Source organism: Oncorhynchus nerka, linkage group LG18, assembly GCF_034236695.1.
Source record: "Oncorhynchus nerka isolate Pitt River linkage group LG18, Oner_Uvic_2.0, whole genome shotgun sequence".
Taxonomy (NCBI): Eukaryota; Metazoa; Chordata; class Actinopteri; order Salmoniformes; family Salmonidae; genus Oncorhynchus; species Oncorhynchus nerka.
In genome coordinates this window covers 47,311,015-47,323,775 of record NC_088413.1, presented here as the reverse complement: position 1 = coordinate 47,323,775, position 12,761 = coordinate 47,311,015, and the positions used below count along the sequence as shown (strand labels likewise).

The window sequence follows — 12,761 nt, the reverse complement described above, 5'->3', positions numbered from 1 at the left end:
CATAGAGTTGGTGTCTTAACTATTATTCTACAATTTATAATATAGTTAAAATAAAGAAAAACCCTTGAATGAGTTGGTGTGTCCAAACTTTTGACTGGTACTGTATATACACATACTTCCACATAAATAGCAGTGAGTACCCAATTGTCATACTTCAGTAAACGTAAAGATACCTTAATAGAAAATGACTCAATTAAAAGTGAAAGTCACCCAGTAAAGTATAACTTGAGTAAAAGTCTAAAATGATTTGGTTTTAAATATACTTAAGTATCAAATGTAAATGCAATTGCTAAAATATACTTAACTATCAAAAATCAAAGTATGATCATTTCAAATTCCTTATATTAAGCAAATCAGAGAGGTTAGTTTTTTTATTTTATTTTTACAGATATCCAAGGGCACTCTCTAACACTCAGACATAATTTACAAACAAAGCGTGTTTAGTGAGTCCGCCAGATCAGAGGGTGTAGGGATGACCAGGGATGTTGATAAGTGTGTGAATTGGCCATTTTTTGTTTGCTAAGCATTCAAAATGTAATGAGTACTTTTGGGTGTCAGGGAAAATGTATGGAGTAAAAAGTACATTCTTTTCTTTAGGAATGTAGTTTAGTAAAATAGTAATGTACAGATACCCCCCACAACAACTTAAGTAGTACACTGATAAATAGAAGAGATGGCTAACAAGCAACCTTGATCAAATTTAAGGGTGGATGGATGCCTTTACTAAAGTGTTCATTCTGGGCCTCAATTTAAGTGGCTTGACAAGGATGCCCCCAACTGGCTAATCCATCTAACAACAAGAAGCATGGGTGAAAGACTATAGGAATCATGTACACAACAGGGTACAATAGGATTATTTTTGTATATTTTTATTGTCACACATTGAAAAAATAAATGAACAACTTTAGAAAAAAACTAATGTTTAATGCCAAGTAACTTTGCTTAGAGTAACGTTTCACATATTACAAACAAACTAAGTAACAATGGAAGTTCACAAGGTATAATGAAAAGACAACTTCAACATTTACAAAAGTAATTTTAAACCATTAATTCATGGCAGTGCTGCACTCTTAGAAAAAAGGTTTTCAAAAGGATTCCATGGCTGTCCCCATTGCAGAACCCTTTTGGTTCCAGGTAGAACTCTCTGTGAAAAGGGTTCTACATGGAACCCAAAAGTGTTCTACCTGGAGCCAAAAATGGTTCTTCAATGGGGACAGCCAAATAATCATTTTAGGTTTTAGATCACACCTTTTTTCCCCTAAGAATGTGCAAGCATTAAACATACTTTTCTTCAACAACAAAACATAAAACGTCCAAACACCAATAAAAAGGTGTGTTTATTTAAAGTGTGTGAGTTTCTTGTGTGTGTTTGTCCTGTGTGTGCATCATGCAAGTGTGTCTTTATGTTCCAGTCCATGCACAATGCTACAATGGTAGACTATTCATTGACATTAGAATATAATACTGGTTTAGTAGTGTGTTTCAAACAGAAAGGAATGCATGTGGAAGATACTGTACATCCAAGCCATGGAATGGTTAGAGTGGAGCTGCCATTTTCCTTTTTGGTCCGACCATTCTTTCCTACATTTGTACAGCAAGCTAACCTAAAAGTTCATATAAAAAAAATGACAAACATGTTACTAAAAAGGCTAATATAAAAACAGCCATAGTACAACAAACACACCACATTATGTATTTCACGTTAACTAACTTGTGCAATGGAAGTTAATGGTTGGTTCTTGATGAGGTGTGGCTGTGCTGTTTGGCTTGTTGGAGATGTAGGGTTGCAAAATTCTGGTAACGTTCCCCAAATTCCCAGGGTTTCCAGAAATCTAGGTTGGAGTCCAGATTTCCTGGTTATTCCTTACGATTCCAGGAATGTTCCAACCAGGATTTCTGGATGACCTGAGAACAGTACTTAAATTTTGCAACCGTAAGATGACAGCTTCAGAAAACTACAGGGAGGACATGAGGCCGGTCTCCCCAACTGGCCTTGCGTTAACTGTGTTCCCCATCACTAAAGCTGTCTGTCAGTAACACTGGAGACTCCTGTCTGCTGTAATAGGACTAGTGTTGGTTTGGCACATCCAGTCTCACCCCCATCACCTCATCCACGCCCCCTGACTCATGCCACCGATGGGGGGCATGCCAGGGGGCAGCGGAGGGGGTACCTGGCCCTGTCCTCCAGGGGGTGGGGGATAGTTGCTGGGAGGGATGCCCATCACAGGCGGGTATTCCCCGTGTCCGGGGGGCATGCAATGAGGGGGGGGGGGAGGGTAGCTGTGGTTGTACCCCGGCGGGGGGTAGGCGGGGGAAGGTGGAGGGAGGTTGGGTGGAGGGTAGGAGGCGGAAAGTGGAGGACCAGGCGGCGGGGCATTAGGGGGTAGACGTGGCTGTGGTAGGCCAGGGGAGGGCCATAGGATGGGGGATGGTGCTGTAGGACGGCCCCTCTGTCTTCATCATCGACTGGAGGCTCTGGAAACCCTCTCCTGACATGTAGGAGCTGGAGGTGGGGATGCCCATGATGTAGCTGGACGGGGGCGGTGGAGGGGGGGTGGGTGGGGAGCGGGGGAGGCTGGTGGAGGGAGGCTGAGTGGGGGGGAGGTGGAGGTCCTTTAGGGGGCTCCGCTGGGCCTCCTGCCCCAGTTGGGTCTGTCTCTCCTGGGAGAGGGGCGGAGGGGTGGGAGGCTGGAGGCTTGCGGTCTACAGGGAGAAGAGAATTAGAGAACCCTTAGAGAAACAACTGAATCAAACCACTTAAGCGCTAACAAAGGCGCCATTTAACCGCTAACAAACACCCCCTTCCTAGACGGGTCACGTAAACAAAGCTGTCTAGCGAACGGTGCTGTTTCGAAAGCAGAGTAGTTTAACAGCTGATAAGGTCATTATCAGATTAGGTAGAGAGGTCAGACAAGGCATACAGTAGAGTAGCAGAAGGATGGGGTTATATCCTGTCCACCATGGCCATATACCACCATTGGCCATATACCACACCCCCTAGAGCCTTATTGCTTAAGTATCCCCTAACTATCTAAACGCTTGTGATATCGAATCTAATAAGTGCTCATCATACAGTACTTTTGCATCATCTAACCTGTCGCCGAGGGTCTAAACCTGGCCTAGACGCCTCTCGTTCTAAACCTGGCCTAGACGCCTCTCGTTCTCTCAGCCAATCAGAGGAGAAGTCAGAGCAGACCAGTTCATACCAGCAGCTAACCACTTCTTCCTCCCCAGCTCAGCTAGCTCCTTCGGGGGCTGAGGGGACAGACTGGAGGGGACCAGGGGCTTCTCAGAGGCTGTGTCCCAATTGGCCCTATTCCCTATCTACTGTAGTGGACTACTTTTGACCAGGGCCCGTAGGGCTCTGGTCAAAAGTAGTGCACTATGTAGGAAATGGGGTGCCATTTGGGACGCATCCAGAGGGCTTCTCAACCACTTAGCAGGAATGCCATGTGTCAATAATCTATTCAGCAACATGAGACGTTACAGTAGGGAGTGGAGTGGACAGATCTCTGGAGCATTTTCACCAAATCAATTCTTACACGGTGCAATAAGTATTACCCATACGAGAATAGCAGAAGGAAAAACAATAAGGCTAATGGACATGGGCCTGTCTTCATAAAACTTCAGGATAGGATTTATTTCCTTGAGTTTTCTTTTACATTTCGATCTACGGATATTCCCTCTGGAAACCAACAGGTGCGAAAGTTGTTGCACTGGTGTAGAGGCTTAGTGAATCTGGCTACTAGACGCCTCTCGTTCTCTCAGCCAATCAGAGGAGAAGTCAGAGCAGACCAGTTCAAGACGACTAGCGTGGTCGTCTTGTGAGCGGACCAGGGTAGGGGACTCACCTGAGGGGGGTTGTGATGTGGGTAGAGGGGGCATGGGAGGCTCCAGCCTGGGGATCTTAGAGCCCACTGGCTCTGGAGAAGAGAGAGATGGAGAGACCGCAATAAGTCATACTCTAACATACCTACTGTTATGAATCCTTTTAAAATGAATATTGGCAGCCATACGCTTTGAATACATTAATCAACTGTCTCAGAGTTGTGCTCACCAGGTGCCTGGCTTTCTTCTTTAGGAGACGATACCTAAACAACGACATCAACAAGGGAAATGGGTGTCAAAAACAAAAACAGCTCAATTTAGTGCCTGCCCTCACAAGAACCTTCAAACTGGGTGTCAGACTCACGTGGGCTCGTTTGAGCTGGCGAGGAGGGCTGGTCTGGGGCGAGACCTTCTTGCTGAGTGGTGGCGCGACAGGGGGGCTGGGGAGCGGGGGCTGGGAGAGGGCCTGCAGCTGCTGAGGGGTAGGGGTTGGGACGGGGATAGGCGGGGTCTTATCGCTGGGGGTCTGGGGCATCTGCTGCTTGCCCTGGGAGTACAGGTCTAGGATCTGGTGGCAGATGTCTATGGAGCAGAGCAGGAAGTCATTAATGGGAAGTGCATTTCATAAGTATGGATGTAAATGATAAGAGTACCACAGTATGGTTATCAAAACATCACGCCAGCGTAAGCCAACACAAAACACAGCCCTTATTTTAAGTGTTTCTAAAATCCATTATGGGGAAAAATGTATGGTGGAATGTGATTGGCTACGAAAAGCCAACTGACATTTACTCCTGAGGTGCTGACCTGTTGCACCCTCGACAACCACTGTGATTATTATTATTTGACCCTGCTGGTCATCTATGAACATTTGAACATCTTGGCCATGTTCTGTTATAATCTCCACCCGGCACAGCCAGAAGAGGACTGGCCACCCCTCAGAGCCTGGTTCCTCTCTAGGTTTCTTCCTAGGTTTGGGCCTTTCTAGGGAGTTTTTCCTAGCCACAGTGTTTCTACACCTGCATTGCTTGCTGTTTGGGGTTTTAGGCTGGGTTTCTGTACAGCACTTTGAGATATCAGCTGATGTAAGAAAGGCTTTATAAATCAATTTGATTTGGAAAAATGATTGGAACCATTTCCCTGTTTGACCGCTAAGTTATGGGTATTATATCTCCTCCACTGTGGGGCTCTATAACACTGCAATAAGCAAACAGACCACAAAATTAAGTGTTAATCAAAGTGGTATGAAAGAGAACCTTGAAAGAGGCATACTTTTGTCTTTAAAGTCTAAAAACAGCCTTACACAAATGACTAAACCAGAGAAGTGCTCGAGAGAGAGCGATAGATAGAGAAGGAGAGAACAGCCAGTACCACCTTCCAGCAGCTCCACTGGGACATCCTGGACAAACTGTTCCCACCATCGCCGTGAAGACTGCTTGGACGTCCACTCCTGGATGTCAAACTTACACAGCCGGCCGGCCAGGTACATGACTGCTACAGCTATGATCTCTGGTTCCCACTGTAGGGACAGCATGGTGCACAAGCTGGGGGGAGGAGAGGAGAGATGCATGTGTACATCAATTACAGGGCACATATTAATAAAGACTCTCAGAGTAGGAGTTCTGATTAAGGATCAGTTTTGCCTTTTAAATCATAATCAATAAGAAGGGGGACCTGATCCTAGAGCAGCACTGGTTGCATTATAATACACACATGGATATCGCTGTTCTTCCATGGTTCTGCCAATTGAAGCATTCCATGTTCGGGTTGTGTAACTGCTCACCTGTCATTCACAAAGGTCCAGGCCATCTGAACTAGCTTCTGGACTTTGTTCTTATCACCTGAAACAGATCGGAAATACTTCAGATCTGTGAACAGAAAGAGGTGGATGAGTTTAGGGGTCGTTTTCATTCAGACAGGGTAATAATAGACTAGATCAGATTAGGATTATATCATTGTAGATTAATTGTAGTGCCTGATTCACATCATTGGGCCGACCCCCTTCACATTGTCTTTTGCAGCACACTTACAGCTACCATAGTGAACAGGTAACCAGGCCAGCCCATCATAGATCATAGCATAAATCAGGGTTGCCAAATGTTGGAAACTTTCCCAAAACGCCCAGAATTCCCGGTTGGAGGATTCCCGGATTTCCTCCTAATTCCCATCTTGGAATATTCCAACCAGGATTTCTTGAAAAGATGAGAATCTTAGGAAAGCTAGTGGAATTTTGCAACACTAATCAAGCATATGCATCCGTGTACCTTTGAGCTGCTTGGCATAGCGGAGCAGGAACTGGTATGGGTGCTCCACCTGCAGGTCGAATTTAATGGTCTGCAGCAGGATCCTCTCCAGCACCATCACCTCCTCCTGTACAGGAACAGAGTCATGGACAATATTGTGACCATGAAGTGTTTTGGATACAGACCCTGTCCTTCCCAGGGAGGGAAATATAATTCACTACCTGGTCAGGGGTCACAAAACCTTACACTAGCAACTTAAAATGAATAGATTTAATGCAATGTACGGGGTTCCCTCAATATTATAGTACCAACATAGATGCAGGCATTACCGTCTTGTAATCCAGGCAATTGTCAAAGTTTACACACTTTAGTGAGGCACTCACCTTTGGGTCATCTCCAAACTGGGCGAACTGTATGTCATTCAGCAGGCTGCGAGCCGTCTTGATAATGTCTTTACATTTCTTTGGGGTCTCTTCCACTTTACCGGCCAGGAATAGACAGCAACCCCCAGTCACCTGTAGAGACATAGCATTCGTCAACTGGGTATATACAGCCGAGGGAAGGAGATATAACACAGCCACAGATGAACAGGGGAAGCCCTTTTCAACCGGTGACAACGACTTCCATTGGAAAAGGCTCATCTAAACCACCTTTAACATAGCTAAGTCTGGTCAAAAGCTAAATCAGTCAAATCAACCCGACTTATCCATATTACAGGGATCTAAACTTGAGTTAGTCAAAAGCAAGTGTTGTAGATGCAGTGTGAATACTTACATATCTGGGGAACTGCTTGAAGGAATGAAACATGTAGAAGCGATGGAAGTATATGATCCCTGTAGCCAACGTGTCATAGTGTCTGATCACAGGGTTAAGGAACTGAAGAGTTACTGTAACCGTGACGTGGATAATAAAATGCTGCATTGATCAATCTGAATATAATCTGGCACTTGTGAAATAACAAACAAACAATGCATTATTCTAACAGAACCATGACGCTGCACCAGTTTACTCTCCTGGCTGCCAACACAACCAACCCATCAAAAGAGACACCAGATCATGCATATTTGCACACACTCGGTGTGTGTTCGTTGCTAATCAATGAAGGAAGGATACAGTCCCAGGCGCGTGCCCACGTCGAAGATGAATCGAGCCCCCTCTCTTCGGTACCGGGCCTCGGTGGCCGGGTCCAGGCCCTCGGACTGGGAGGGTGTGTGAGCCAGGTCCTTCTTGTCCCAGTACCAACATGGCTTGATGTGATCCAGACTTGCAGCTGGATTTCCAGGGATCGAATTCTCCCTGTATTCTTTCATTAACTATACTAGCTAAATTGTAGAAGCCTCGCTAGCTAACTAGCCCCTGCACACTGTACCCTGTTGTCAGCTTCCTAAGACAATAATTAGCGATGAAAGGGATGTAGCACAGCGATGCTATCTCTTTTTCACTTGAATAACCTCGCTAGTTACAGCTAGCTGCAGAAATCGCACAATTATTTCATCCATTCAATTAAAATAGCTACACTCGTATTGACGTGTACCGCGCCATATCTAATTAATCAAAATATGAAACAATCAAATGGGGCGGACACGTTGTTCGTTTCAAGATCGTTGATTGCCATCTTTGTCAACAAATCATGTCGCCTGAATCGTAACCATTTATGGAAATTTTCAGTCCCTAAAGTAAACTTCCAATCACAAACCACGAAGGGGTGTGTTTTGTGATTATATGTTGCGAAGCCAAACGTTCCATTCGCGAGTGGCCAACTGACTGTTCGTATGACCAATGGAATTGCGGTAAACCTGATCATTTCAACCAATCCGTATAAAGAACCCGTTAAAAACGTTGCATTTTCGAAGCCAGTTGGATTTTTAACCAATTGGCAGACAAATGAAGCAGCGCACACCTATCAACAGCCAATACAAATCAAGAAATATAACTTTGTTGATGTTAGTATATAACGTTTTCGCTCCAATCACATAGTTAGAAAACGGTGTTCCAGGCATAGCTCGCCCAAATCAACATCAAGTTTGGTTTCGCTCGCCTTACCGTGTGGAAGAGGATTTGTGCAGTTTGACAGGAGAGGAACTACTGCACTCCATTTACGGTAACTTAGTTTCGCCAAACATATTATTAGCAATTATTTGCATGCAATTAACTGCCTGATATTACAAGTAATTCTGCTTTCCATTGACATTTTCACCTGACATTATTGCGTTGCGGTGCGAACGTCGCTTGCGAATTTGCGAGCCAAGCTAGCTAGCGTGTTTCAAATGTGTTTTTTAAAAATAATTTAGCATTTCAACCAGATTACGTTTTACTGGTGGCTTCCCTTTTCAAAGTTCACAGTAAACGAGCGTGAGAGCCTACTCGTTTGCTAATCACATTCCACGATGTGTTTATTGGACGAGGCAAATGAATGGACTCGTCCGCTACGCTGCAACCACGACTGTGAGCTAACCTAGCCAGATAGCTAGTCCAATTAGATTGCTTGTTGGATGGGCGTGATTCAGCAGGACGAACCTAGTAGGGAAGCTAACGTCAGTTAGCTAGCTCAGTGGGACTGTGGTAATCTATTTCACTGTCAGCTGCTGCCTGTCAGCCACTTTAGAGCCAACGTTATCGCAACAAGCTTCCTTGGGAGCATTTAAGAAACCAAGCCCATTTTATATTCTCCACAATCCTTCTAACAAGATGAACAATCTAACCAGTTGAGTTGGACTGTTAACGTTAGTAATGTGTCGTATTTTTTTGTTTATTTAAGTTAAAACATGTAGGTAACTAGCTGTCTTCAAGAATGCCCGCGTGTGTGTCTCCTATGCATTTTAAATTGAGGCGTGTAGCTGGATCTACGAAACCAATTGTGGGACCTCAAAAGTGGTCTGTTGTGAAGGCCAGTCCAGGTCCCACAATTGGTTTTGTAGATCCAGCTACACGCCTCAATTCAAAATGCATAGAAGATTCACTCACTACATTCTTGTACTTATTTGGTAGCCGTGCCTATCTTTTGCATTCATCTCGTAGGGGAGGGTCCGAAAACATTCAATAAACATTGATTTTGGAGTGAACTGTCACTTTAAGACTCCTCCATTTCTGGGTAAGGGTTTGGAACTTTGGCTCCTTGATGCTTCATTTGGTCTGGGGTGTAATCAGTTGTCCAAACAAATGCAAAACGGAATGTTTTGCAACTAAACGAGAGTTTCGATTGGACAAAGTCAGGTATGTTCTGTTTGCTTCCGTTTAAGAAATGTTTTGCAACTGAATCTGCGTAATGAATAAGCCTCTGGTTTGTCTATGGGTGCATACTCTATTGTGTTGGTGGAGGATTCTTGGCAGCCTTTCAAACTGTGTCAGGGGCCAGGGCAGGTGAACTATGCCAATGGCATGTTAGTGGCCAAAAACCACTGAAAGGGGGTCAAAGCCTTTGTCCATCGGAGTGGAAGAAGAGGGTTGGTGTTTAGCCTATTACTGTTTGACTGGGATCTGAGCTGTCTGAAATCCCAGACAGCAACAGTCTCGTTTTAGCTGTATCACAGAAGTGATTCCTTCAGACATTTTCATATTTTTCACATTTATTTCTAATCCCAGTTTCTCAGTTCATAACCCCCTGAATGCTTTTGGAACTATTCCCTGTTTTTATTCTTCTAGCCACTGTTGTCCCTTTGACTTAAACTCAGATTTGAAAGATTCAACATGTTAAATCTAGGTCAAGGTCTCAGATTCTGTCAAATTATGTGTGTGAACATGTTTCGGTGTTCTAAAATCTGACCACAACCGACAAAATCAGGACCAGTCTAGTAGAGATGAGTCTGAACTAGAATCTGGGTTTACAGGATAATTTAATATGCCGACTCTCTTTTAAGCCCAAGAAGCAGCCATTCAACTTGCCATTGACCAGCTTTTCAAGCTTAATGTCAAAATACGTACATTACATACCAAAGAAAGGAGTTTGGCTGAGCAACTATCGTCATTGGTGCTGTTATGGATCTATGAATCTAAGTATTGTTTTTGACCAAGTATGCATGTGTCAAATACAACTCTTCTGCACCTCCAATAAAATCATCCATTTACTGGTTGGCTGATCCAGCAGCAGGAAAGGTCATTGGTCACTTGGTCAAAAACAGTACTTAGATTCATTCCAGACAAGGCTTTCTTTTTCAGTTGCATGTGACTTTTTTATTTAGACCTTTCTTGGAAGTACACACCGGCCATAACAGCCCTAATGACCATAGTTGCTCAGCGAAACGCCTTTCTTTGGTAAGTGCCTAACGTATTTTGACATTAAGCTGAGAAATGGCATGTTGAGTGGCTGCTTCCTGTGCTTTAAAGGAGACTGTTCATATTCAACGTCTCCTTTTAAGCACAGATTCTGGTTCAGGATGAGTCTGTTTTCTCACATGGTGTGTGCGTGAACTTAGCTTTAGGAACAGGAAGATGGCAGGTCTGCTGGAGGTCACACACACCATGTCAGAAGTTGTCCTCCCTGTATGGCTGGCCCTGCACCCTGCTGCTTGGCTAGGCCATAGTGTCCGTCTCGAATTGCACCATGCCCACTATAGGGTGCCAGAAGGGACGCAGCCATAAAGTGACAGGCAGCACTCAGCACTGCTCTCTTCCTGTAGCTGAAGGCCTCATCAAGTAGCTGTCCCTCACTCTTATTTTTCCTCCCTCCCCAATATTAGCTGGAATTGGCCTAAAGGGTGTGGCAGCATCAACCCTACTTCAACTGGCACATGTAGGCTATACAGTGGTGCTGCTGTCTGTGAAAGGCAAGCACACTCAGTGCCCACTTATTTCCCTTCAGAGTGGATGTGTTGTTGGAAAATGGTCAGAGTTTCGACCTGACTGCCAAACATGGCTTTGGACTCATGAAGCGGTGGTTGAGTCACTGATTTCTTTGGCTTTTGCCAGTAGCTGCAAGAATAGCAGGTGACAAAGAAAAAGTGTGGGGGGGGAGAGTGAGGGGGAGAGAGAAGAAAAGAAAAGCTGGACATGAGGGAGCGAGGCAGCTGCAGAGTGGATAAACATGACTCCTAAAATGGCTGGTGCAAATAGTCTAGGGTCCAGATATATAATACTAACTACATGTTGACACCACCGCCCTGGCGAGCTGTTTAAAGCCATCATTATGCCGGTGTGAAACACATAGCAGCCTAACACCGTATTGTTACAGAAAAAAGCTACCTTGGTGATGTTTAATTTGACAGCAGATTAAGGTTAATTCTCCTGGTTGTTTCTTGCTGGAGAGGTAATATCTGCATCCCAAATGCCACCCTTTGTCCTTTACAGTGCACTACTTTTGACCAGAACCCTGGGCTCTGGGCAAAAGTAGTGCACTGTTGATGTAATGAAAAGTTTTACTGCTGTCAGTAGAGAAGGACATCACATTAAACCTCAGGCATTGTACTGTAGTTCCTCTCCCTGTATGACACCATGTTTGTTTCTGCCGACTGCTTTAGGTTGTTGTGTTCATCTGGCAGAGCCACAGGTTACCATGGCAATGCCTTTGCCTGTATTATTTTACATAAGATACTGTACCAGTCTCTCTCACTACTAGACGGAAAAGTGAGTAGAGCATTCTAGGATGCTCCCACTCGGATATTGGTTAGGCCTATAGAATCTAGATTATTCTTATAACAGGCAGGTGGAAGCATTGCATAGCCTAGTCCACACTTCCACGAGGACAAGGTTATCAGCCAAGAACTACCGGTACCCAATTTTTAGCACAATGCCCTCATCAGTATATGAAGACCCATACTCAGAATGACACAACATACTAGTGTGATTATTCATTGTTTTCTCAGGAAAGGCTTGTGTTGACCTGCAGAAAGACAACCAGTAGGCCTACAGAATATTAGGCTAATATCGTAATAGTCTGTTGTGGTGAAACGCTGTCCTCTCAGTTGGTGTTAAAGCACAGTTGAAAAAACATTGGTTTGTAGTGTAATTAGGCTTCAGCTAACTTTGTATAAATTTGAGCTTTTTCGCTTGGAGAAAGCTACTGTATATGATATGCCAACCTGGTGCACCGCCGAACTGCCAAGAGTAGAGGGAGGAAATGTGGGATTGATATTGAGGCAATATTAACACAAATATCCTGTCGATTTTTACACGCATTTGATTTCCATGTGAAATGTGCCCACTATGCCTTGGAGCTTAAACATCAACTCCCTCTGTTAAAGGTATTGATTGGCCCAGTTTAGATTCTGCAGTCTCTCACGGCCTTCAGTGGTCATTACATGTAAACTTTACTTTTGTTTGTGCTCATGAATCGCTGTGACCCCAACCAACCTCACTACTCACCCTTATGATCACTCGGCTAAGCATGCCTCTCCTTAATGTCAGTATGCCTTGTCCATTGCTGTTCTGGTTAGTGTTTATTGGCTTATTTCACTGTAGAGCCTCTAGCCCTGCTCATTATACCTTATCCAACCTTTCAATTCCACCACCCACACATGCAATGACATCACCTGGTTTCAATGATGTTTCTAGAGACAATGTCTCTCTCATCATCACTCAATGCCTAGGTTTACCTCTACTGTATTCATATCCTACCATACCTTTGTCTGTACATTATACCTTGAAGCTATTTTATCGCCCACAGAAACCTCCTTTTACTCTCTGTTCCGGACGTCCTAGACGACCAATTCTCATAGCTTTTAGCTGTAACCTTATCCTACTCCTCCTCTGTTCCTC

General features: G+C 44.3%; 2 protein-coding genes across 6 annotated transcripts in view; one reads left to right on the top strand and one right to left on the bottom strand.

Annotated features, from left to right (window-relative positions):
• Nucleotides 1-853: 853 nt before the first annotated feature.
• LOC115145979 (cyclin-K) lies at nt 854-7,851 on the bottom strand. Its single transcript, XM_029687708.2, is given in 13 exon segments — nt 854-2,383; nt 2,386-2,430; nt 2,433-2,553; nt 2,555-2,703; nt 3,852-3,923; nt 4,058-4,091; nt 4,193-4,410; nt 5,203-5,372; nt 5,612-5,669; nt 6,093-6,198; nt 6,455-6,586; nt 6,846-6,927; nt 7,185-7,851. Coding segments are annotated over 13 exon segments (1,665 nt in total). The 5' UTR covers nt 7,382-7,851; the 3' UTR covers nt 854-2,102.
• A 232-nt stretch (nt 7,852-8,083) lies between these two features.
• Nucleotides 8,084-12,761, top strand: part of setd3 (SET domain containing 3, actin histidine methyltransferase) — a 71,673-nt gene continuing 66,995 nt past the window's right edge. For 4 of the 5 annotated variants that reach the window (XM_065004151.1, XM_065004150.1, XM_029687705.2 and 1 more), the window contains exon 1: nt 8,084-8,172. The gene's annotated coding sequence lies outside the window, so the exon portion shown is untranslated. Of the gene's footprint in view, nt 8,173-9,183; nt 9,285-12,761 lie in introns of those variants that run through there. The other variant, XM_029687704.2, reaches the window with a different exon arrangement.